The 26,629-nt window shown below is 40.0% G+C and overlaps 1 protein-coding gene across 9 annotated transcripts in view; it reads left to right on the top strand.

Annotated features, from left to right (window-relative positions):
• The window catches only part of LDB2 (LIM domain binding 2), a 375,747-nt gene that overhangs the window by 344,560 nt on the left and 4,558 nt on the right, over positions 1 to 26,629 (top strand). For 4 of the 9 annotated variants that reach the window (XM_063336653.1, XM_063336649.1, XM_063336654.1 and 1 more), the window contains 2 exons: positions 19,393 to 19,516; positions 20,657 to 20,808. In XM_063336653.1, coding sequence (XP_063192723.1) covers positions 19,393 to 19,516; positions 20,657 to 20,808 — 276 coding nt within the window. The remainder of the gene's footprint in view (positions 1 to 19,392; positions 19,517 to 20,656; positions 20,809 to 26,629) is intronic. The other 5 variants (XM_063336650.1, XM_063336655.1, XM_063336651.1 and 2 more) reach the window with 3 other exon arrangements.

The following is a 26,629-nucleotide window of genomic DNA, read 5'->3' as shown; positions in this document are numbered from 1 at the left end:
AAGCAGCTCACTGTGGCCCTGCCTGCTGCCCCCATTACTCAACAGAGCTGACAGTCCGCTGGGTGCTTCCCGCCCTGGCAGCCAGACACAAGCTGACCTCTCCGCATGAGGAACAGTTCCAGGAATCCCCCCCAAATGATCTTTTGACATGGCCATACCCAGAAGATGGGCTTTCCTCTGCCAGACATAGGGGGCTGTGCAAGCCTGTGACTCCACTGGTGTCACCAGTATTGGCATAGGGGTTTGATCCTCCTCAGATAGTGGATACAGCATTGGGCGCACAGTAAAGCCCTGTGATTGGGAGAGGGGCTTGTGCAACCTCAGCTATGCCCGTGCTCCTCCTGTGGCCAGCCTGTTTTAATTTGCCTTCTTGGCAGTAAAAAAAAATAAGTATGGGGGAGACTTGAGGGTTACAAATGATTGCCATGGAAAGTAAAGATTTAACTTTATCTGTGCCCACATGCAGCCTCTTCCCATCCTGGCATGAACCCAGAGGTATGTTAAGCTCTGGATCAGACAGAATACTGTTAGAGTATCAAGGCTCAGGGAATAATTTGACACAGTCTCTTGAATCTTAAGTGGCTGAACATCCATGCTCTGTTTCCGTGTCCCTAATATTTTACATGGTGCTATAATACCAAACCCTTGAAGAAGGTGAATTCCCAGTGCTGCTACTCTGTCAGTATCAGGGGGCAGCTTCTATCACAATCAGAAGAAAACCTGCTTTAGCTCAGCCTGCCAGATAAATGACCATTCTTTGGAATTCCATCAGGAAAATGGTTCTTCTAAAAACCACTTTCTCCTCTTTGCCATACTTGGCTACTGGGAAAACTAGAGGAGTCATACACAGATTAAAAAAAATAATAATTAAATGCAATATAGAACTAAATGTAGTTTTCTCTGTTGTCATCTATCCTGGCTTCTGGCCAAAGAGATTTATTTCCCAGCTGTTATGTCATCATACTTATGCAGCCCAGACATAGTGGAGTAAAAGTGATCCCCAAGAGCTCTTCTGAGTGTGGACCTGAGAGCCACAAACATGCACAGTACCATCAGTCTCTGCTACAGAATGAACCTTTCTGGGGAGCTGAGATAATCAGCAGTAATGAGAGCTAAAGTAAGATAGCTTTCCTTAAACAAGCCAGCAAGGATCTGGCTCAGAACATGGTCCTAAAAATGCCTTTGTCTATCACCAAGCAGAAAATCTTCTCCAATTGCTTTCAGAAACCCACACGTGGATTGGCCGTCTGCACCAGTTTCTTAAGCAACATTTCTCCCACATCACCAGTTTCAACCACACATTTCTGCCCACATTTCTGCCTATTCCCTTGGTTATTTTTTTTGACAGATGTGTTCCCCTGGTTGCTTAGCTGTACAGCCACACAAGTGGCTGGGCTCGCACAGCAGTGGGGACAGCACAGGGCTTCTTAAGCTGGCATTGCCACCTAAGAAACAGCAGCCTTAGTGTAGTGTCCTTTGGATCCTGTCCCTTCCTAAAACTTCCACATGGTTTCTTCTGGCCTGGCTTTCTGTGAGAGAGGGAGAAGGGAGAAAAATCAGTTAGTACTAACGTCTCTGAAACAAGATTTTTCCGAAGTTGCAGCTTATTCAATATTTGATGGGTCATTCAATCACAGGTTATACGGTTGGATACAAACACTTGCAGTCTTCTTGTTTCTCAACAAGAGAAGAGTTTAACTCATTTCTCCACTTAGCCACAGATTACTGAAGGGTTGGGGAGACTGGGGCGTACCTAGTGAATATAAAAACATTGTCAGCATTTTTCATGTTTTCCATACCATAAATGTTTTCTGCATGGTGCACGTACCATATTGCTTCCCAGAACACTGAGACTAGGGTTCTTTTGGAGTTTGCAAAACTAGTTAAAACCTTAAAAATAAGATGTCTGAAACAGTGTATTCCTGCTAAAGTTTTGCTGGTCGGTGCAGACTAATTTCTCCTCATGTCTTGATCAATTGACATGCCATAATGATCTCAGGCCTTTCCCATTCAATCTCAGAATATTTTTAATGATTGGAAATCTCTAGCTCTGGCTGTGCTTTATGCCTTGTGTCATCTCTTAGACTTCAGGAAATTTCTTAGCAAGAGTTTCCACCTTTTGTTGGAGCTAACTAAAGGGATGTGCAAGCTGTGCGATTCTTCATCATCAGCTCCCAGAATGAACCCACTCGGGAAGAACAAGATAAATCAAACAACATAGGCAAGGACATAATGCAGACGATTCACAATAATAAAGTAGCTGCATTAGTCTCAAAACAGCAATTCAAAGGAGCACAGGATTAAGCAAATACTGTATATGCCAGTTCATTTGCACCATCTGCTGAACCAAGTATCAGAAGGGGAAAGGATAGTAGACACATGGGACTGTGTGTTGAGATACATTTGGAAAAAGAAAATTGTTTCAGAAAGCTATGAAAACAAAAATCTGGGTGCTTACAAGTCTGCAGCCAGGAAAGGGAAGGAAGAATGATGTCATTTCTTAGACCTCAGAGATTTGATTTTTTTTCATTTACCATTTTTAGGAGTGGGGAAGGCTGTGGAGCTTAATATTATCTCTGTCTACTTCAGACTCAGATAGGAATTGCTATTTAATGGTAGGAAACACAAGTATGGAAATTATTATGTAGAGAATAAGAATCACAGATTTTTCGAACATGCTTGGGTGCTGTGAGTGAGGACATGCAAAGTCTGGGCTTGGACACAGTCACGAGGATACGGCCACAGACTGACTGTGTTTTAGATGGTTTAGACAATGCAGCTGTTTACTAAGAATCTGTTGTGTTGATGAGAGCAGGTGAGAGGTGTTTGGTCAGATGATCATTGGATCAATGATGCTACTGAGGATGCTTTCCTGCAAAACATGATCAAAAGCTGAGAAACTCGGTCGCTCGGATACTATTGTGAAATATGTGCAATAGTCAAAAGATTATATTGGATTTATTCGTTGCCAAACATAGGAACAGTAATATAGGGAAAAAAAGATCCCAGTATTCCAGTAGTCTGGGAAGTGCTTGTGCATCTCTCTGAATGTCATATGGCATATTAGCATATACCAACCCTTTTCAACCACTGAAAATATGTGTTTATTTCTCTTTGTCAAGACTGCTTAAATATTGGAAGTTACAGTTTTTCCTTTGTAATATAAATTGCTATAAGAAACATAATTGAATTATTACTTATTTAATTGGTAATAATTACACTTAACAGTCTGTGCCACAAAAGATAATGGCTGTGGAAGTCAAAAGGCATTTGCACAGAATTTTAACTTGGTGATAAATGGCTTCCTCTGTGAGATGACATACAAGAGCTGCAACTACTGTCCCATCTTTAAAGAACTGAAAAATTCTGGTTTAGCTGCAGGAAAAAAAAGAGGGAAAGAATTTTCTGTGTCCTTTCCTCTGGTGTTGAATAGGGCAATATTTTGGAACGTGACTGTAAAAATTAAAAGGTCTCTTAAACAAATACAGTAAAAAGTAGTAACTCTTCAGATAGTTTAATTTTCAGTTCTTATGGTATTGGAACACCTTAAAATTACTGATAAAAGCATCATTGATTCATAGATAGATGGTGTAAAAGGACATAAGGCATTAGCAGAGAATCTAGTCAGACTTTGTGTATATCATAGGCCATTACATTTTACTGAATTACTGCCAGACTGAGCCCAGTAGCTTCCATTTCACTGAGACATAACTGGTGTTTGGCAAGAGCAGAAAGTATCCTCACAGTACCCATTTTGAATTATGGAATTATTAGTTTCCTTATTATATAGATGGGACATAGAGTAGTTCAGGGAACCATTGGAAGGTCTTTCTGGATGCCGTGTGCTCTATCAGGAGGCTATTTTCTCAGGGAAAAAAAAAAAAAGAAAACACCACAGGAATCTTAAGGTCTCAGTAACTCCTTCCCCATAAAACTGACTTCTCCTGACACTAGTGGTGATAATGAGAATTTGACGATTGTTCTGTGACTTGTGTGGTATTTTCAGTCCTGGCTGGAACACATTAAAAAGCTGTTTTGAAGATAGAAGATACATTACTGTGATCATGCTAGCAGAAAAGTTCAAAATCTGTCCTTGTTCTCTAAAAGCACTGAACTACCTGAAGAAAATTCATGTGTTACCATAGGCAAAATTACCCAAATCCTGTACCAGAAGTAAAATTCACATTGTCTTGCTCATGTAAGAAGATGTAAATTGTAAATATTTTATTATAAATAAAGTATAAAAAGCCAAATCGTAATTGTTTTTGTGGTCAGAGTTTCCAGAGACAGACACTGTGTCTTGTGAGCTTCTGGGGACATTGTGACCCGTCTGGAAATAACAGCTGCACTGTCCCCAGCAGCAGCAGGACCACTGCATGCTCTCTGTATGCACCAGTAGTGTATGGACAGTACTGTCTGCAAGCCATCACAGCCTTTGGCTTCCCGATCCAGAAATGTAGGTCTGTCCAGTCCAGTTCCTCTTGACCATGGAAAACAAACAGTACATTCCAGTCACCAGACCTGCAGCTGTCATTAGGTAGATGATGTTCTTGGCATAAGTCTCGCTGGCTGCATTTTCCCTTGTAAACCACACAGAGCTATGGCACTGAGTCAAGAGCTGGCATATAAATATCCACCCAGGTGAGCCGTTGGCATGTTTTCTCAGACAATTTGTCCCATGCCACCTCGCTCTCTCCCAGACCATGCCTTGGTACCGTTCTCAGAGCAGCCTGTGCAAGGGATGGTTTCCAGTAAGAAGTGCGATTGGGGCCACCCTCCGCTGGCAGCAGGCAGAGTTTAGCTGTGTGCAGACAAGAGCTGCTCTGTCACATGCCCTGAGGGCTGGAGAATGGGCCTCACCCATATTATTTGGGACCATAAATGTACCCATAAGTCTGTGGTTCCATACCCATTAGTAATGGATCCTTGTGCGCTGGATCACCAGGCCATATAAACTTAGCCTGGATCAGATGGGAGCAAAATTACATTTCAGTTATATTAGCAGACCATCCATTATGGAATTTAGGCTGACTTTATTCTTTGTGCTGGGCAGTACCTGATCTGATGCTGGAATGGAACTGGCAGAAGATTCCTTGTGTGGCATGAAGCGTGCTGACAGAAAAGTAATCTGTGAAATATTTTTGAAAAAATTTGAACTGGTCAAATTAATTTCTGCAAACACAGCTCTCTGCATCACTGGTACCCAGGAGCTTTAACACCAGGGTTGCTGTGCTGCTGAAGCACGACCTCAGTTGCACAGTTAACGGCAGTGAGAGCAGTGCTGCAGTGCAGTTGGTAGCACCGATACACACACAGAAGACGTTTTTCAATATTGCTATTATTGAGAACTTCAAATGAATGGATGCATTTGAAAGACTTCCTAGAAAATACATTTCCTTTTCAGCTGGCAGCTCAGTTATTCATCTAAGTAGTCTGTGGATTAAGTAATTTGACAACCATTGAAAGGTTTCTTTTTGTGAAACAATTGTGTGTTATTGCTCTCTCCTTTTTCCATTTCACCTGTACAACTAACCCAGAAATTCGGCACAGACTTATCAAGACACACACCGAGACCAGACAGCAGCCACACCAAGTAGCGTGTGAAGATGATGGTGCATCTCAGGAACTAGCACAGGACGGGCTTATAAAAGACTGAGGAGGGAAAAACAGACGCAGGGAAAGGGTTAAGAAGATTGTTTTTTCCTGTTTGCTTTTTAGGTCACTTCTTTACATACATGGGGAAAGAGGGAGCACAGATCTTAGTCATTTCACGTCACAGATGATTAGTTCAGGGGAGGTCAAGTACAGCATCATGTGTTATAAGGCAGTTGAATGATCCGGTATCTAATTTATTAAGATACCATGCAGATCTGGCAATCTGATTTTTTTTAAGTGCGTAGCGACTGTCAGTTTTGTTGGTACTTCTCCATCTTTCTGTCTATGCTGTGCTGCAGTGTGGGACGGGTGGGAAGAGGCTGGACTGTCCCTGTGTGGCTACAGTGGCTGTGTCGTGGTACTTTTCCCTCTCAGAGGGGACGTTAGATGTGTTTCCCTGGGGACTATCTCCACAGCACCGACAGACCAGTGAGCACCTGTGTGAGCGGGTGGTGTAAGGCAGTGCCATCGCCACACACGATGACCCCATGGCGCTACAAGATGTGGTCGTTCTGGGAAGTGGGGGCCACGCATGCTGGTGTATTATACCTCCACCTGACTGTCAGATCCACCCACCTTAAATCCCATCTCTGAGTTTTTTATAGATCCTGACAGAACAGCTTGAGTACACTGTGTACAGTCAAAGGAAAAGTATTGATTTTGCTGTACCTGCATAGAATTCTTAACAGAAAAACAAACCTAATGTTAGTGTTTTCTTTTTTTCTCCTTTGACTTTTGTGCGTGGGTTTCTGTACTCACCATACAGTATTTGATCCATGTGAAGAACAGAGTTAGAGATTAGTGTTTAAGATGAGCACAACCCAGGCTCTGATCTGTGCAGGCACAATTTCAGAACCAGCAAATAATTTTGCCCATGTTTTATTGCCTGTATTTAATTGAAGTGCAAAGTAATAATTTCCTTCTTACCTGCAAATCAGAGAATCAGATGGACAGTTACTACATTTTTCTGGGGCAGTTATCAGGAACCATACCCTACTACATCAACATTACCAAAAAGATTCAAAATGCAGCTTATCCGCAATCCGCTGGGCTAAGGGACAACTAGCCTGATCCGAAGGGTATCCTTATTTATTTTGAGGATGTTGCTGTGAATTAAGTTTATCAAAACATTATTTTAATTATAGGTGTAGTATACATTAGTTATGTTATTAATTATGTTGTTATGAAAACAGTTTAAGCATTATTAACACACACATTATCAATACTTAAAAGCATCGTTGCCTGATGGTGATAATACAGCTTGACTAGTGGATGATCTATGAGTGCAAGCATTAAATACTCTCTACTTTAAAGTCATTAATCCCTACTTTCTTCGAATACATTTAATTAAAAAGTTCCATTTTCCAGTAATTGCTGTTTTTATATAACTCAAAAATGGAATTTTATTGAGGCATAAGGTCTTTTATATAAACATCCATCTGTCCACAGCGTAACAGTGCTGGGACAAGTTTTGTGGATTGGGCGAGAAGTGGAGAGATTACAGAAGACTCTGCGTCCCTGTAAGAACTGTGAACTTTTGTCCTCTGTGTAACAGCTCTGGAGGATTTTTGCTTCATAATTTTGGTACAAAACAAGGGAATTGCAGAGTCAATAGGAGAGAAAATAACAAAACAATGGGTTTTGTGTCTAGTGGAGTTACTTTATTAGTTTATAAAGAAAAGCTCCTTCCTCATTCCTTTTGTCCTGTGTCAAGCTCTGCACTGTGAACTATCATCTGCTTCTTATACTGTTCCTTTCTGTTTGAACACAGAATTAAGCAAACCTCAATTGTGTATATAAAAATGCATATACATATATATATCTCTATGCTTCAGGCGGAGAGATATCACTAATAAAATAGAGAATATGGTGGTATTAATAAGGTTGGCATTCAAAAAGTATGAAATAAATGCATGGAAGTTTGTCAGCTTATTAATCATTCCATTATAAGCGGTGTTTTTACTTTCTTTGCTCTAACATCTAACCACAGTTCATTGGCTAAAGGCCAAGCTAGCTTTTGCATTGGCACATTACCATGCGGTGTAGTTCTGTACTTCTATTCCATTTATTAATGCTGCAGACTTCCTACAATTCAGGCTAAAAATAGAACTGGTTATGTGAAAAACACTGCATTTGTGCTTGAGCTGCAGTATAGAAACAAGAGGATTTAATATGGATGGGGGAAGAGATTCATGACACAGAAGAGCTAGCTGCTTATACTCTGGAAAAAGCTTTCTTTTTGCATGGTTGTAAATAAGATTAGAGTTGCTATGTACATGTTAGTCTGAAGGATGAATCATAGTTGTGGTATTGCCTCAGTGTGTATGAATCTTCATGTGTATCTAGTGTATGAAGGAAAGCTGATTTCTTGTACAAGGAAACCTGAAAATAGTGCAATGTACAAAAGTGAATTTGTAAAATCAAAGGCGAAGGTGATGTTTTGTTTTTCAGTATAAAGAGTGTCTTCATCTATGGCACATATTTTTGAAGTAACCTCGAGAAATCATGCACTAAAATAAGACTTCAACCTCACCACTAAATTTTTGGACTTGTATTTTGACCCGGCATAGCCTTTCCTTTTGTTCTGCTTTCAATACCGTTAAGGCAGCATTTGCTGTCTTCAGACCACTTCACCTTGAAAACAATCCTAAACTTATTTCCAAGTTGTAGTACAGCTGCACAGTAAAAATTGTCAGCATTCAAATGCAGTCCCTACACTCTTGATCTTTTTTATAATGCTGTGATTTGTTTTGAATCAGCAATAGTTTGAACAAGACAAACAACATACCGGATTCCATCTGAACCTAAGGGAGCTGCCAGGGACACAGGTGAAGAGTGATAGTGGATGCATTTCATAGTCAAAATGAAAAGCGGCAAAACTGATAAGGTCTCATTGTTGCACAAATAGAAAAAGCTAACAGTTTGCATATCAGAAATATCAGGTGTTAGGATTTGACTCAGAACTGCTGAATAGTAGCTTGTTTGCCTTTGGAGAAACAGAGAGGAAGGAAATGTCATGCAGCAACATCACACGTGATAGTGATGGGAGATGGCAAACAGGGAAATAGACCTTTCCGATGCTGTTTCCTAAAGATACTGGCTGTGATGGTGGATTATTAAGGAATTCTCATTATTAAATATCTGCACTTGGCCAAGAATAAGAGAGGAACGAACCTCTGTTGAAGTGCACAACAGTCTCCGAAGTCACCCTTGTTTTGTTCTTAACTCGGTGCCGTGTAAGAAATAAAATTGGTGATTGTGTTAGGAGCAGAGGCAATAATAATGAAATGAGAATAAATTGTAAGCTGTATGATTTTTGAACTACCTAGAGAAAATGAAATTAAGAAAGCTTTCAAATGTCATGTGCTTTGCACCAGGCCACCGAAACACAGTGAGGTAAAAAACAACAGCTATTGGGTTTCTGTGTCAATTCATAACCTATAATTGGATGTAAAAAAGGAAAGAACAGTTCACAGGACAAGGCTCAAGTAAAAAATATTTGGTCCAAAGTGATTAGTTCCTCCTCTTAATTACTACAGACCAGCCTTAACCCCCACATAATGGTGGAATTCCATCCAAATCCAGTATAGGCTGAAATCAATGAATCTGTTATGATTTACATTAAAATTTAATTTTGTCCTGACAAGCTCTCTAAAACTGATACTCAGCGCAATACCAAGTGCAGTACAAAGGATCATATCATGCAGTCAACATGATGCACTTTGCAATATAATTTAACACTAATGTTAAATTAAATTACAAAGATAAGTTTTATGGTCTCTCAAAATCATTTAAGAGCTTACTTTTGATCTGAGATGTGTAAAAGACAAATCTTGCCTATTGAACATTGAATATACAGATGGTTGTGCGAGAAGAATCACACAATATGATGGGCTGTACAGGACTTTTCGTTATGATACAGGCTTGTGATTTGATGTATTGATCCTTTTCTGCAGTTAGGATCTCTGCTCAAGGAGAAGGCTCAAGCAGGTCGACCTTATTGCAGAAAACATCAATCTATATACTTTGTATGAGGCCAGATTGCACCAGGAGGTCCATAAGGAAGAGTTAGGTGGTGAATTATTCAGACTCTGGGTTTTCGTGGCCTTCAGAACTAAGCCCATCAGGAGGAAGATGAGACTTCTCCTGCAAGTCCTTTTGTTTTCATTAGCTGCGAATACATAGAGCAACTGGATGCAGTTTGCCTCTGCCATTGGGATTCCAGGAATATCTACTTGTATTATTGAAACCAACTGCCCCTACTTTGCCTGATTTGTCATCAGGGGAAAAGGAAAGGAACCAGATAACATTCACTGTTCACTTTGGTGTAGGAAGTAGGAAAAGGCATGAGTCCAGCTGGTGCAAACAATATTAAAAGCTCATAAGACTTGTGTGATGCTGTTGAAGGAAGGGTTTTTCAAAACATCTCCCCATTGTACAGAGGGTGAATAGGAGAAAGAGCATTTACTGAAAAGACATTCTTTTAATGGGTAATGAGAGGAAGAGTGAATAATTTAAAGTTGCAAAGTTCTTGCCAAGAGGCCAAAAAATATAAATCTATTTAAAAACAGTATTAAAACTTCAAAGAGAGAAGCAAAAAATACAAACAATAGAGCTCCTTTCTGAACCCATAAACTATAGATCTAAAAAGAAAGATTAAGGAAAATCACAAGGAAACTAAAAAGAGCTACTTTTTCAAAAAGTCCGAGGGGAGAGGGTCATCAAATAGTTACAGCAATGACTGGGAGGCCTAAAACATTTTTTTAATGCTTAAGTGTATTGTGAAACAGAATTCATTCCAGCACATGCTGTAATGATGAGCGTACTGCCAAGTGATAACTAAATAAGGCAGATGTCAAACTCGTCTCCACACATGCAGCTCCAGCGTGACTGCTTCCCCTCAGACAGGGAAAGGAGAGCACATCTGCCCAGTTCAGCATTCATTACATGGCGCCTCGAAGGTGCTTCCCACCAGTCATTACATATAAACTGAAGATGTCACTAAGACTGCTCATGTGCAGCGTAAGAAATGCTTAGTTTGGTACAATATGAATGCTAAGGAGGCCCTCAGATGAGGTTCTCCTCAGGGGAGAGTGTGCTCAGCTATCTGCAAAGCATTTCAGCAGCAGTTCTGCAAGAACAAGGACGTTTACAGGAATGCTCTTCTGGTTACAGAAGTGTTGAACCCAGAGACCTTTCGGTAGTATGAGCACACTGCAGGGAGTGAGGAACTTGAATTCCCACATGGGATGCCAGAAGGAGGGAGAAGCTTTTTGAATTGTAGAGGAGGTTGGCTTCCTTGCTGACCAGGCAAATGGCTCTGATGCTGTCACTGATGCCACCACATGGAAAGGCAGAATTAATGGCCACAAGAGCTAGCAAAGTTTCCATAATCACCTGCATTGCTCCAGAGTGTGTGGAGGAGATGGCACTGATGGAAGGTGTTGGCTAGCTGATATGTTTAAAAAAGAAAAAAGAAAAAAAAGAGGGAAGGAGAGAGAGAAAGGAATTAAATCGGGGTCCAACACACTAACGAGAATTACCTGGAGTGCTGGTGATAGCTGTGCTGTGTTAAGAACTGTTTCTGTTTCCTACCCACTCATAGTATTTGCCTGGAAAAACACATTTTTTTTAAGCTTAGCCTTACCTGAATTGAATGCTGCTTCTTTCCATTCTCACTGTTGCTGGGAATTGAAATGGCTGCAGATACAGAGCAGTGTAAAAACATGATGAGCTATGTAGCTTGGGAGCAATTGAGCAGCTGAATACTGCATTATTGAGAAATCATTTGCTACCTCTGGGTGTTAGTGAGAAACTGGAGAGTCCTAGACTGGCATTCAGGGCAGAGCATAGGATGAATAAACATTACGGAGTGCTGAGTGTTTACCAGTGAATCCAGCATGGAGCTTCAGTAGTTGCATGTCATCCCACTGTGTCTTGCAGGGTTGGCAACACAGAGGAAAGAAATAGTGAATTCCAGGAGCCTTGTGGCAGAATTGATCTTATATTGTTTCCTAAATAACCAAATTATCAATGAAATGAATGACATTTTGCTTAATGTGCGGCAGGCAATCTGCATAGCAAAACAGCCATATTTTCAAGTGACAACACGTGAGAACCATTTAAATATATATCAGTAGTCCTCAAGGGACTTGTAGATAGCTACATGAAATTGTTGTTTTCATGTACATACCTTACTGTTGCCAAATTACTCCTGGCTTAGTATTTTGCCTCTTATCTACTTGCGATAGGAATCTCTTTAGAACGAGGGGCTCAGTAGTTTGTAATATATCCATGTATATCTCTGGCATTGTATAAATAATAAATAATAAGCTTTAGATGCTAACGATCATTAATATTGCAAGCATTAAGCTGGAAATTCTAACTCCTAGCTTCTTAGGTGATTGCAAGTATAAATATTTCTTGACTCAGCATGGTGAGTAGTCACAAAACATGGAACCTTCTCCAGCTATTAAGTATACCCCAGACCCAGTTAATCTCAGGTTGTGGAATTTGTCACAGAATCTGTTCTTGCAATGGTATTGTGCTGCAGAACGAGTTTCTGCATTTTTTAAAGCTAACAGAAAATATCCACTCCATCTGGTTTTGGAGACATACTTAAAATATGAGCCAAGCTCAAGCTGATGCAGCGCTGTCTTGCTGAGCCCTGAACTAGTCTAAAACAATTTCTTTGAGAGGTGCGATCACATTCATGTCAATGAGATTTTAAATCAAAGCCTAAAGAAAGAAATTTCAGCATCAGTTTTTAAACCTTTTCATTATTATCTGTTTAAAGCAAATGTATCTAATTTAGGAGTAAATACAGTAGATGTGCCTATATCGTATTTCCAAGCAGTTTCCCCCCTCCTTCTGGATACCAAAAGCTCATGTTCCCTACCTATGTAGCAAAACCAAGGACTTCAATCTGCTTTTACACTACCAATTTAAACATCTTTGGCACAGAAGGAATTGGAAATATGAGGAGAACAGTAGTCACGGTAAACAAGTCGGGGATTACTCTGTGGTATTGGACTACTTAAGCTATTGGGGTTAAAAGCTGCCTTTTCATTCTGTCCCAAAAATCATCTAAGGTTTCACTGAAATAAATAAGCCTGTGCAGACTGGATTTTGAAGAGTCAGGTTAAAATAACTACTTCTATAATTTAAATCAAAGCGGTTACTGAATTTGCTGCTTGTTACACTAAGTACTGCAAAAATTCAAAATTGATCATTTATTTATTCCGTGTGTATCATTACACGGGATGTACAATGAACATTTCTTATTAGTGTCCACATCTCAGCAAGAGTGTACAGTGGCTCTTCAAAAAGTGAAAGCAGGTAGCAAGAGTAGTATGTTGAGTGATGGGAATCTCAAAACCACTTACTTTGTCTTAAAGTTTGTCATGTAGGGAAGGAGCATGGATATAGTTGATCCACTGAAACGCACTGATGGAAGAGACTTATATTTGACTTGACATACTGGGCAAGAGCTTAGAACAAAGCAAAAGCAATCGCCTCCAGAAAAACAAGTATGTAAAAAAAAAACCAAAAAAACCACAAAACCCCAACCAACCGAAAAAAACTCATTTCTTTTGGTTCATAAAAAACCCCCAAACATTTCTCATTTATATCTCCATGTTTTTAATGGAAAACAAAGACATTTTTTAAGATGAAAATGTTCTGTATTCACATGTGATTCTTAAAAAACACAAGCTATTTTGAGCAGTGAATTGCAAGCCGGCCAGTGAAAGAAGCAGCAATATGTTCCTAGGAAAATTTAATTCCTCCCTCTGTTCTGCAGAGGAATGATACTTACATTAATTTTGAGAAACAAGCATAAGCAGAGAAATTCAAACTCAGCTCTAAGCCTTCCCTATTCCTAACACCAAAGAATGAACCGTGTTGAGAACTGCGTTAGAGCGTTACTGTTTCAGTGCCACACGGCTGGGAGTGCAGAGGGCTTGTACAGGGCTCTGACACCACTCCTGAAGTCAGGCTTTTGGGTATGGCTCTTTCACAGGGGCTGAAAAAATATCCATAATGTGTCCCCTTCCTCATCATAGATGTATCAGTAACATATCATGGACCCCTGGAAATACATATGTGTGGACGTCCATAAAACAGTGTGCAGAGACAGTTCAGTTCTTTTCAGAAATCCTGCCCCACTGAGTCAATGGAACCTTTCACAGGGAAAGGCATTGGGGCCAGAATTTCACTGGCAGTGGTAACTGGAGCCGCTCTCTCTAGATCACATACAGGGTATGCCGAGGGAAGACTGCGTTTCATCATAGAAATAAAACGTCATTGTGTTCAGATTTGTTAGTTAATAACTCAGAATCTTTGTGGAGGATAAAAAATGAGCTCTAAAAGAAAGCACTGAACCGCTTCAAGGCTACACGGTGTAGTCCAGGTATACCTTCACTGTCAACATTAGACAGTGACTAATACTCCCATTCAAACGTTTTTCTGTCACTTTTAGGAAGGGTTGTAAATCTCTGTGAGCTCTGACTATGCAACAGTTCCTATCATTTGCAAGTGATTAATACAGGCATGCAACCAGGAGAAGTTTCAAGCACCAGAGGGTTAAAACTAAATTTGAGTAAAACTTTGGGAAAGACTCTCATCAGGTTCCTTGCAGTTTAATTCAGAAAAACTGATGTTGTCTCATGATACATTAACATTTTTAAGTGACCTCTCCATGAAAATTTTTTAATTGTGGTTAGTGATACTTTTGCTTATACGGACAAAACTGGCAACCGTGGGAAGAGACAATTCTTAAAACTTGCTTCTTTTGGTAGACTTTGGGACTCATTGGCAGCCCAGCACTTACTGACCAGACACGTTTCCTGCTTTAAAGAAACTGGCTTGGTGCTTATGTCAGTCTTACCACCTAAGTATGGCAAGACTTGAGACCCACTGAGTTCTCTTTAAAATGCAAAAGGCATTGAAAGACCGAAAGGCTGCAGTTCTTTTGTGCTCCTAGCGTGTGAGCAGGGAAGGCTGGTAGCTGGGCCAGCTCTGCCACCTGCAGCTCAGAGCCGGCAGGACCGCAACCTCTTCGGCAGCCTAACAAACTACTGGAAATGCAAAAAATCTCATGGAGACAAGAGGTTTCACTGAAGAGGGTAATTGCTAATTAAATTAGCAATAGAATACATAAGCTTATGGTATGCAAAAGTAAGGTAAAAGGGAGCTTTTACATTGGTCTTTCTGCTAATCTTCACTGCTACCAGAACCAGCACGCATTCCCAGAATAGAACAGAAACCCAGCGTCAGAACAAAAATCGTGAGGCTAAAACCCTTCTTGGTGTGATTGGAGTGATCTCAGAGCTGTATCTGACCCCTTACCTATGAAGGCTGATTTTGGCTCTGCTGATAACTGAAGTATTACAGGAAATTACGTGTGGACCCGTATTCTCAGAACCCTCTAACTCCTGTCTGCAGTGTCTCCAGTATCTCCTCATATAACTCCCTTCTTAAAACACACTGTTTTTTGAAACCTATAAATGCTAGTCTTCTCCTCTAAAAAAAAAGTCACTAAAAAAATAAAATAAATCAAATCCTTCCAGATGTGTTTTACTAACACAAAAAAACATGTGCTTTATTATGTTGCCTACTTTCACTTCCCTGAGCCCCAAGGGTATAACATTACCATTTTTTCAAGTTGGATCCAAGCCCTGTAATTGATGAATTGTCCATAGGATCCATATGGAACTGTAGCAAAATCACTGACACTCTATACAGCACCAAAATGCACCCACAAATATAAACTTTTCATGCCAATGGCTTCTCTCACTGTAAAGTGTTGTATTCTTCTCTAGCGCTGGATCCAACTCACAGCTATCCACAGTGAAATAGAAATGGTTCCACAGTAATGGTCAGACATCACTGTGATGAGTTCAAACAAGAAAACACGACTGGAAACTAATTCTAATAATATTGGGTTACTAAGCTTCATGTGGAATCCTTTCAGTAAGTTTTAGTACTGCAGAGGGAAAGTATATAATCTATTATAATACACATTCTTCCAAATAAGTTTTAAAAGCTCAAAGAAGCATAATTTTTCTTTTTACTTTGAGCTTTGTTCAGTTACCCACACACTTAAGACACCTTCTGATACCTGAAACATCCAGAAGAAGCCTTGTGTCCTTCTGGGACAGCAAGCGAGATCAGATGGATCAGATCCAGCATAACCTAGGGCATTTCAGCTAGTGCTAGACACCAATGTGTGGACCAATGAGTCCCACCTTTTGTGTTGTCTAAACGTGGAGCTTGGAAATACCTGTGTCTTGTCAAGCATTGCCATTAAAGGTTATGGGTCCCTGGAAATACGGACATTATTTCTGTGAGCAGATGTTGTCACTGCACTGAAGTCTTTAAGTCTTTAGGGTGTTTTCCTGGGTGACTGATTCTGGCTGTGCAGAAAATAGTTGTAGAAGAGGTTGGTTTTGTTAGTGTTCCAAATATTATTATTATAGTACTACAGTAGACTAGTACATTTTAATATTATCTGATGCTTGAAAAAAATGTTAAAATAGACATTTTGAAAAGGAATCTCACAGACTGAGATTAGGTGATCTGTGGGGAATAGGCAGGCTAAGCCTGAGGCTTCTTCTATGTGCCAATGAATGTAGGAGTATGTAAAACATTTCATTAGCTTTGTTTTAAGAAGTCATTTTGTAAAATGATGCAGTCAAACCAATCTGCCAGTTACCCTGCTCACTAGCAGCTGAAGGTGGCGGGTGGTTTTGGTCAACCTAGCTCTTAAATGCATCTTGCCCCACATTTTTAATCCATCTTTTTGCAAAAAACAAGCTACTGATTATCACTGGTAGGTTCCTCAGATTTAAGAAAATTGTACCGTGATCTTTTCGTCATTCAGGGATTTGGTTTTGAGTCACTTTAGATTTCAAGTAGGTCTCAAAGGTCACTGAAAAAGACTGTGAGATTTAGTATCAATCATTGTTAATCCAGTTCATTTTACATTTGTGCCCAATTCACATAAGCTAGATGCATTTAAAATGGACTTGTCATTATAGAGTGCAATGCCCTCCTATTATTCAGGCATCCAAACCTGACCTTACAATTTGCAGGCTTTAGAGGGAGAAAATGGTTGTGAATTCCCCAAAACCAGAAGAGGAATTCACACGAGCCTGTACAGCTCCCAAATATCCAGAAGATGAGACCATCCCATGTCCCAGTGTTGGGGTCCCAGCGCTTGTCATTGAGTCCATGTGTGTGAGATCAGTCAGGCATTGCTTTGTTTTGGGTCCATATCCCATTTTAATCTTGTGTGTGAAGTGAAAGAGATTATAGACAGGATCAGCAGTCAAGATATCTACAGACAGCAGGGACTGCATAGTTCTCCTCAGTGCGCATTACGGTTAGTGCACAATAGGAAACATCTTTGCCAGATGATAAAGAAGAAACATTCTCTTAGTTGCCAACAATAAATATATATGGAGGAGTAAATGTGTCATGAATAAGGTGTCTCTAAGGAAATCTTGGAAGACCATACATGTGTATTTACATACTTTTAGTCTCAGCAGCAGTAGAGCTATGCGAGTGTAGTGTTCTGCCCTGGCTAACCAGTTTGTTAGGAATTATCACAGCTATCTTTTTCATGCTAGTTAGTATCTGCTCATAATGAGACAATTTAGGCAGCCCTGCCAGAATCCCAGACTTCCGAGAACCAAAGCAATGGTGTCAAATATGATCACAAATCTCTCTTTCTCTCTCACACACACACACAGACAAAACCTGAGCAAGTGTCTGCAGGTTTCAGAATAAATTGAATAAGAACTCAAAATACAACACCTCTTTCACAGCATAAACTGGATCCTGCACATACTTTAGGACCTGGTGCTCTTAATTTTTGGTAGAATATTGAACCAGAGGAAAATCTGAGCCCAAAGTGCACAATCTGATAGCAGCTTTCTGTCTATTAGATTACCTTGCAGATATTTATCTACAAAAATATATGTAAAAAGTCTATGCAAGAAAAAAGTCAATGAGGCAACTGCAGATTCAATTTCTGCAGTCGGAAAAAAAAAAAATTCCTCATACTGAAGCTCTTCATTCTCCCTGCTGCTTTATGTTATCTCTGTTTTAACTGCTGTTAATGAAAGGCTCATCAAAAAGCAGTGCCAATACACAATAATATTTAAATGCTGAATTAATCTCTTAGTGCTCATGGCAGCTCCCTTTCAGCTATTTTCCCTGCATATTTGGAATCTCCATTTATATGAGTGAGGGTGGGGTGCACATGAGGAGAATGGAGCAAACATTGATCGGCTCTGCAGCCCAGAGAGAATAATTTGCCTCATATCTCATATATTTGTAAAAGCATGGAAAGAAAACATCACAAGCTGAAGTAAATCCAAGATGCTCCTTCAGCAAGACTTCCTAAAATTAAGTAAATAACTCAAAACAAGACTCAAGTTATGCCTTTCTGCAGTCGCCATTCAAACTTCTAATAATTTGACCAACTTGTTTCCTTGCTTCTGTTGGTTAAAAAAATCCAAACCTTCACCTGCTTCTCAATGCAGTTCTGCTTTGAAAAGTGACTCTAAAAATGGCGTAGGCTCCATGTTTACTCTAGGTCAGCTTTTTCCTCATCAGATGTGCTCAGTTAGCAAGTAAGGAACCTTTTCCTCCCGTGTGCCAGCCCTGCAAATTTCAGGTGGAACCTAGGGGCCAGCCTGGAATTTTTCTTCTCATGTAGGATGACCAAAACCCCAAGGATCCTGCAAGCAAGAGTAAGCCCTCGATTACATGTGTGCAATTCTGTAGTCTTCTGTGGCTTTGCATAAGGTTTAACTGACTGGAAATGACTCTGTGGTGATAAACAGGAGGGAATAGAAACCAGCTCACTTTGTTCTTTATGCTAGATTTTCTGCGCTAACAGGAGCAAAAAGTGGTGAACAGTGATTTTAATTACTAAGTGAACAGATAAAAAATATATAAGACTCTATTTAAAGAAGAGGTTTGCTTGAAATTCCATGTTTTCAGAAATCTCCAGCTTCAACATAATAGATTATTAAAGCTGACGAGGAAAATGAAATGCTTCTCTTTTTTCTTGGACATGTCATTCATGTGATGAGAAGAGAATGTATAGTCCTCATAACGAGAAAAGAACAAAATAATTTGAATTATTTTGCATGCAATAGCAAGATTAAATATCACGTTTACAACCCTCATTTATGAGAAGTCTTCACTGTGGAGTGCAGCAGGTCAGAAGATCACTGTGTGTACATTTTGCTATACGGGAACGATAACCTGCTATGGGCATTTTATTATTTATTAATTCATCTTTGCGGCTTTGGCAATGGAGCATGAAAATTTTCTACTCTTCTGAAATCTCTGTAGTCTGGAAGACCACAGTTGAAGTTTCTCTGATATTTTATTTTTTTTAAATACTTAGAACAGCTGTCCTGGTTTGACGTAAAACAGAACCAATTTTCTTTTCAGTAATTTTACTTTTCAGTTAAGTCTCTTCTAACTGACTGCACTCTCTGAAATTAATGGCACGACAATAGCAAATAGTGAGCAAAAGTTCTCTCAATTCAGAGTTTTGATCCTGCAATCCCAGTGCAGATTAAACTGAGCTTTACAAGGCATACTCTGTTAGCAAGGGTTAAAAAAAAAAGCCAAGAATATACTTTCCAGCTATGTAAATACTGATCAACTGAGTCTTTGGCTTGGATGAAATCATTCTGTTCTGACTTTTTCTTCCAGTTGTGTGTAATACTGGAGCCAATGCAGGAACTGATGTCAAGACATAAAACTTACAATCTAAGTCCTCGAGACTGCTTGAAGACTTGCTTGTTTCAAAAATGGCAGAGAATGGTGGCCCCACCAGGTATGTTTCATTTCCAGTATTCTACTTATTTTATAGTTAAATTAATATAGAAACAATGGGAAAATTTACTGCAAATTTACTTACAAAGGAAAGTAAGAAGAATTAGCACTGTTCCAAAAGTAAGCCTGAAAATGATTCTGTTATTTTATGATTTCAGTCTGACCCAACTGATTTATGGATGTGCACATTCAGATGGTTTCACTATGACTAGGGTATAATTTAGTACAAAAATATGCGTAGATGGAATGCAAAATGCCTACTGGCTCCATTAGAATTCATCGTTTGTGTAATTCAGCTTCCTGCTGTGACTTTGAAATTACAGCTACAATTCATAATTAATTGTCTTTGAGACTAATATAATGTTATTTACAGGCCTGGACCTAATCGCTTTCCTCTTACACCTCAAAATAATAATTCTCTCTTTTTTCAGATTATTAAAGATTTCTATATCTAAGACTATTCACATGGGTGCCCAGGCCAAATTTTGCAAAGTACAATTGCCCCCCTGTTCTTTGCCAATTTAAGCAAAGCTGTGTAATTGTCCTGATTTGGTCTGAGTTTGGAAGACTCGCAGAGGACTGGCATTCAGTACTCTCTAAGGTGTTCCCTTGGGAGTCGCAGTTTCAAAGACAGAGCCCACAGCAGAGGTAGAAGGAGCTGAAATAGTAGTTGCTCGTGTGCTGTATCGATGGCAGCAGTAGAGTAGGAAGCGCCTTTAGCCTTTGCCCCTGGCTGGGTCAGTGGAGGCTGTACCCTACATCAGAATAAGACCTGGATTTTTGTTTAGCACAGTTGCTTGCTGTGTGACCTTCAGCAAGTTACGCGGTCGCTTTGAGCATCATGATAGTTATCATGATTCTCCCAGTGGTAAAATGCTTTCTAATATCTTTATAGATAACGCTGGGAGAATAAACTTAATTAGTCCATTATACAAAATTGAAAGCAGATTCCTTTGGTTTGGGTCCCAGTATTATTCTACAGTTTGTATGTCAAATCTACTGCTAGTTCTACTAGTACTACTACTAGTAAACATAGGAACTTAAAACTAGATGAAAAAGTATTTCAGCACTTCTGCGTATGGATCATTTTAGCGCATGCTTTACAGTATCTGCCATTTGCTCTCCTTCCCATTTATTGCAGCAGAACCCACAAGACAACCGACAACGAAACGGAGAAAAAGGAAAAACTCTACCAGCAGCACTTCCAACAGCAGTGCTGGGAACAACGCAAATAGTACCAACAGCAAGAAAAAGTCAGCTGCTGCAAACCTGAGTCTATCAAGTCAGGTACCTGTAAGTCTCACTTTCCTTTTAGGCCTGAATCACTTATGGTGCTTTAATTTTTCCTTACATTGTAAAGAAGGTGCATTCTTGAGCCTAAAGTATCGCAAGCAAAAAGCGATCTTGCACAGTGTGCTGTGGAAGCTGGGAAATTAGTGGAGAGATGTGAAGAAGCCATTCTGCAGTGCAGCTTTTACGAATGACCCTCAAGCAGGGGTATCCTGAGGACCAGATGTGATTTTTTTAAGGCCTGGGCCAACTCCCCATCTTGTCAGTGGGAATCCTTCCACTGGCGGTGGGACTCAGATTTGGCCTCGTGTTTTTAGAGATAGCATGAGTCTTGCAGACTTCCATCTGCCAGGTGCTAAGTGAGGATGAGTCCCTGTGGAACAGGACAGCCGTAGCTGAGCAGACCGCTGGTCTCTCTACATTAGTACCTTACTTCTAACCGCTGCCGGGTTCAGATGCTTCAGTGGAACAGGTTATGAATTAAGTTACCTGCAGAGTTTATCTCTTTTTCTAACCACTCCACTTGCAGAGGGTCAATTCCCTGGAAAATGGGTCTTGGTTTAGCTGTAACTGTTGACATCCTAATTATATAGGGAAACACCCAGTCATTTCCAGAACCGTACCAGCACTGTAGTAATGTCAGGTTTATTGCCTTAGTCACAATATAGGGGTAATCAGACCCCAAATTGGGACAAAGTGTGCCTTAGTCAATAAGGAGATAGCTTACGCTTTTTAAAGCTAGGGAAATTAATTTGATATTATAGGAAGTATAAAGTGGTATCTTGGGAATAACATGCAGGGATTTTTATTGGATTTCTGATCAGCAGATAGAAAAGGACTAGGTCTCCTCTGAAGCCTCACAAAGAATATAGGCCTTTTGTTAGCACAAAGCAGGCACTTCCTAGGAAGCTTGAATACCCAGATAAAAAAGAAGAGTAGGCTAACATCAGTGAAATGAAATGAAGATTTTTGTTTAGCAACTGATTCAGCAATCCACTAGCTTACGGAAGCTTTGGGCTTCAGTACATTAAACTCATATTTTCTCCTTGTCATATTAAAATTTTCACGTGGCTCACATCCCTGGGGTCAGATTCTTTCCCTAATATAGGCATCTCTGGGGTTCTCTGGCAACACAAAGCAGTCAGAAGGCCAGCTACTTGATCCCCTGGTGGCAAGGACCACTCTGCCTCACTGTGTCTGCCAGAAAACCCCTTGGATCAATAATCAACCATATTTAAGGAAAAACAGCAATTTGGTGCAAAACTGAGCAACCAGCTAGTTCCCTGCTGTCTCCAAGTTTAAACGACAGTAAAATCACTTTATCTTGGCTACTCCTTGCCCCGAGTTCAGTTCAGTAGGACCAGAATCTGACCCCCTGCCTCTCTTCAGCCTGCTCCTCCCTGGAGACATGGCTTTTGTTGGCTTCAGTGGTAGCCATGTGTACTCGTACATCTGAGTGGGATTAATTGAGCCCTCTGATAGTTACCTGTCACTCCCACTGAAATTTAAGCTGATTTCAGGTACTGAAAGGCTACTCCTGACAGAAGAAATAATCAAGGCTACTTTTCCTGATGGAGATCATAGTTGAGCATCTGAGACATAATGAGGAAGTTTATCATGGTATGAGGGATAGATTTTTATTCTTCATTGACTTTCAGGATGCTGCATAGTCAATATTTTTCAATATTCGTTGCTTTCTGTACCAGAGTAGCAAGATGGTCCAAACTCTTTTGTATGGAGGATCAGGTTCCATTTTTAGGACTCTTCTTCTTCCCCTCTGCACAGTGGAAGATGCTTAGCTGTTTGGTTTGGCGTACTAACAGCTCTTCCCATCTTTGCCACAGCAAAGATAGTAAACCAGATGGAATTGATGGTTGGGCCACCCTGTAGAGTAGACAGAACTCAAAATAATTTTAGCAGTAGGATATTTCGGTGTAAAACTATTCAACACTTTTCAGTTAAATAGGGAGATGTTACCATGTTTCTTCAAAATTATGAGTTCTTTGAAGTGGGCCTTGTTAGAGGGTTGCCATTGCTTTCCAAAGTTAGCTGCAGGTAGCAATAACTTGCTTTCTGTTTCTTTCCCTTAGCTTCACCTTAAAGCGAATCAGTCTGTAGTTAATGTTTGATTTCCCTTATCTGCGATAGAAGACAAGATAATCCTGAAACACTATATGACAGTTTTGAACTAACTTAAAGCTTCGTTTGGACATAGAGCTTTCTATGAATGGGACTTTGCTGGTCAGTAGAAAATAGCTACTGAAATAATTAATTTTCAGTGCTAAAAGCATTTGCCCCCTCATTATTAGAAAAGAGGAATTAAATCATTGCATCTTCTGTCCAGATGATTCACATAAGCAGAGCTAGTTTTAGTTCCATTTTTCCCATCATCCTGTCTGGAGAACCCCAACAATGAGTTCATATCCATACCAAATCTGGATTAATATGGAGTCACTGTACTCCAGCATTCTCTTTTTCTCTAGTGATTTCTTCCCAGACAGCAAAGACAGCCTCTCCACCATAATAGAATCTAATTCCTTATTTCTTGTCACTTTTATGCTCCTATGTTGGTTTCTTTTTGGTAGTAAATTAAACCTGGTTAGAGAATGTTTCCTTAGCCTCTGTTCTCTGTAATGTTTCTTGGTTTAGGACATCAGTAATTATTCAGTTTTGCTCCTACAGTAATGCTGTGTACACTCTGGCAAATGTGTGAATTTACAGTATCCCTTATCCAAATTTCTCACCCCCACCATTAGCTTCTTTTTCTTTAACAAGGTCTTCATGTCTAGAGAGGCAAATTTTCCATGTTCAGGACAGTGACTGGAAAGCAGCTGGAGTGCCATCAGCTGTGACAAAGCTTGACACTTCAGAAAGATTTGTCATTTTCCCCATAGCCCCTTCCAGACCTTCAGATAAATACATGGGGCTAGGCAAACCTTGACCAATGAGATGGAACATTGTTTGTCACGTACACATTCTTCTTCAGTAATAGGAGATTGTGTCACTTCCTCTACCTGTGTATTTTCTGATCAATTCTTCAGGCAGGGACAGGGCTGACAATACAGAGCCAAGCCCAGAAAGTGAAAGTTGTGGTTTTATTTCCATGCATGGGTCATGTTGGCACTGCACCCTGAAGTTCAGTTGCTGAAGCCTAATCAATCAGTATAATTTCTGCCTTTTGTGTTACCTTAAATTTATTAGTGATTTGACGGTTTTGACACATTCTGATGCATCTTTAATAACAGAGTCTTCAAAAGCATCTTAATGGTCTCTGCCAGTGGGTGGGTACGCATCTTCCCTCTCATCAGCAATTTGAAAAGGGTCAGTCTCAGTCTGTCCTCAAATCTGTAACTATTTTTTATACTTTCTCCACCCTACTAAATAAAATACAAAGTTTTACCCTTTTGACAGTCACTTGCACTCTGTTATGCTCATTTTCCTTTATAACGTGGTCTCTGTGATTCTGATAGTGATTCTTATGCTATTGGTTGCAGACCTTCAGCATCTCCTCTTGTCAATATTACTCTTCCTTCCCGAGTCCCTTGTTTAACACCTTTCCTACATATTACATATTTCCTACATTCTGAAAACAAACGTAGTTAGCCAATGTGCTACATGATTGCACCGCACAACTCATGCCTAGGTTGGCCTATTACTTGTCCAGTGATGCTTTTGACCTGAATCCTGCAGATGCTGAGGCAACACGCTGTAGCGTCTTGGACATAGAACCAAGTGCTGCTACAGTCACTCCAATAGCACAAATAGAAAAACATTTTTCTATTTTTCTCAACAGAAATTGTCTTCTCTCAGGCTTTCATGGGTGCAGGCTCAATACTTCCAGTGCTTTCTACAAATGCATTGACTTGTTTTTAGCGCATAAAGAAAGTCAATGGAACAGGGACCCAGAAATTGTAGTCTACTCAGCTGTCTTAGTCTCAGCAGATGCTGGTCATTTGAACTGTTCTTAGTTTTGTCCATGTTCTCAGTTATATCTGATCTTTGGAAGAAAAGTTAACCCATTGTGCAGAAACCGGAATTACCAATTTCCTCTTTCCTCTAAACGAAGAGCAAAGATAGGCAAGATTCCTTCCGCAAGGTTCACAGAAAATTTGTCTTTCTAATGTTAGCCTTCCTATGATTTCAAAGAAATTAGTTGTCTAATTTGGGTGAGTCATTGCCTTATCACTTAGCATTACTAATTTCCTCTAATATGTGAAGCTAGAAGGAGTGTTTTCCCAAGTCTTTGCTCAGTTTTCGAGCCTCTTTACAGGCTGAGGTCTGATTTCTTTGCATTTTTCATATTCTTCTGTTTCAAATAAAACTTTCTTGCAAGACCAGGCCCCTGTATGTAGCGCAGTGACCTGTATACTGTGATCTGTGGATGGCAGCTGTATGCAAGATCATCCATAGGGGTCCATACCTCCTTATCACTTAAGTATCACTTTCCATTTAGTTTAATAAAAACAGTGCACATTGATCCATTTTCATCTCTTCAAACTTGGAAATTTGACACCAATGCACAACTCTCACAAACTCTAAGAACCATTGCTCTAGGCTGCTCCCAGTCGTAACCACAGAAATTAATAGGTGGATTTTACTTTCATTTACTAATGAAGATCCTGTTGAGTGTAATACTGTAACCATGAACCCAGTGAAATATCATTTGTGTTGGAAAGAATAAAGCCTCACTACATGCCACGAAGTAAATCAAATGTTCTTTGTTACATCCAGAGTCTTAATTAGAGTCTCCTTGCACTCTTTAAGCAAGTTACATACCTCAGTAATCTCTCTTTCTCTTTGTAGTCCTCTGTAAGCTCCTCAAAAGCCAAATCCGTAAATGAACCTGCTAATGTTGAAGAGAGCAATACAACCTTTTACATGTTTTGGAAACAGGGGGTAGGTTTAGGTGGTTTGTAATGGACGTTGTAGTACCAGCGCTTCAGTTCCAGGGCCAGAAGATTAGTGTCAGAAATTATCCCGTGTCTCAGAACCATGCAATTCAGAATCTAAGATTTAGCCATAAGGAGATGAGAGTCAACAAATTGGTTTGCGGTTGTTGTGCTTTAGGAAAAATATTCCAAACGAGACCAGAATGTCAAGTTAACAGAGAGGACTATGATGAGATGTGAAAGATAATCATTTTCCTCTAGAAAATGTTTATTCTGAAACCTAATTAAAATGTCAGTTCTATTTCTATAGATGATTTCAACACCAGCGTCAGTCCAGTGTTTTTATCTTGGAGGCAGTGACCATTATGGGTGTGGGTAGCAATGGGGCTCTCCAGTCATTAATAATTTTTGTAGCAAGGAGCTAAGAAGTCAATTATTGAAATAATCATCACTAACAATTCTGTAAGAGGGAAGGAAGGCAGGCAGGAGGAGGTACCCTTCTTCTTTTGACTTAGCACTTAGAGGTATGCTGGCTGCTAAAACTAGTGCAACTTCCAGTCCTTGGAGTATGAGGCTTGCTTGAACAATATGCTTGATCGTTTCAGGCGTTTTTCATTACCTCAGGTTTGTGAAGCACTGTTTGTCTGCTTCTGGGGACTGTGACACCTGAGCTACGAACTAGTCACCGTAAAACACTGAGCGGGGCAGCATTTTAACAGCAGCAAAGATGGCAGGCATAGAGATGGGGAATTTTACATGTCCCACCACACATTTTTACCTCCAGACTCCAGTGAGACATTGTTTAGCCATCGTGTTATCTTTCAAATTGCAAGTTTAAAAGTTTAGTTACATTACTGGGCATAGCAGAGCCAAACTTTGAAGCTAGGTATAAAAAAGGTGAAGCTTGAGAAATCACCGGTCTGTTAAATAGAAGT

The sequence above is a fragment of the Chroicocephalus ridibundus genome, chromosome 5 (assembly GCF_963924245.1).
Source record: "Chroicocephalus ridibundus chromosome 5, bChrRid1.1, whole genome shotgun sequence".
Taxonomy (NCBI): Eukaryota; Metazoa; Chordata; class Aves; order Charadriiformes; family Laridae; genus Chroicocephalus; species Chroicocephalus ridibundus.
The sequence above is the reverse complement of the archived record's forward strand: the minus strand, read 5'-3'. Positions and strand labels throughout refer to the sequence as shown.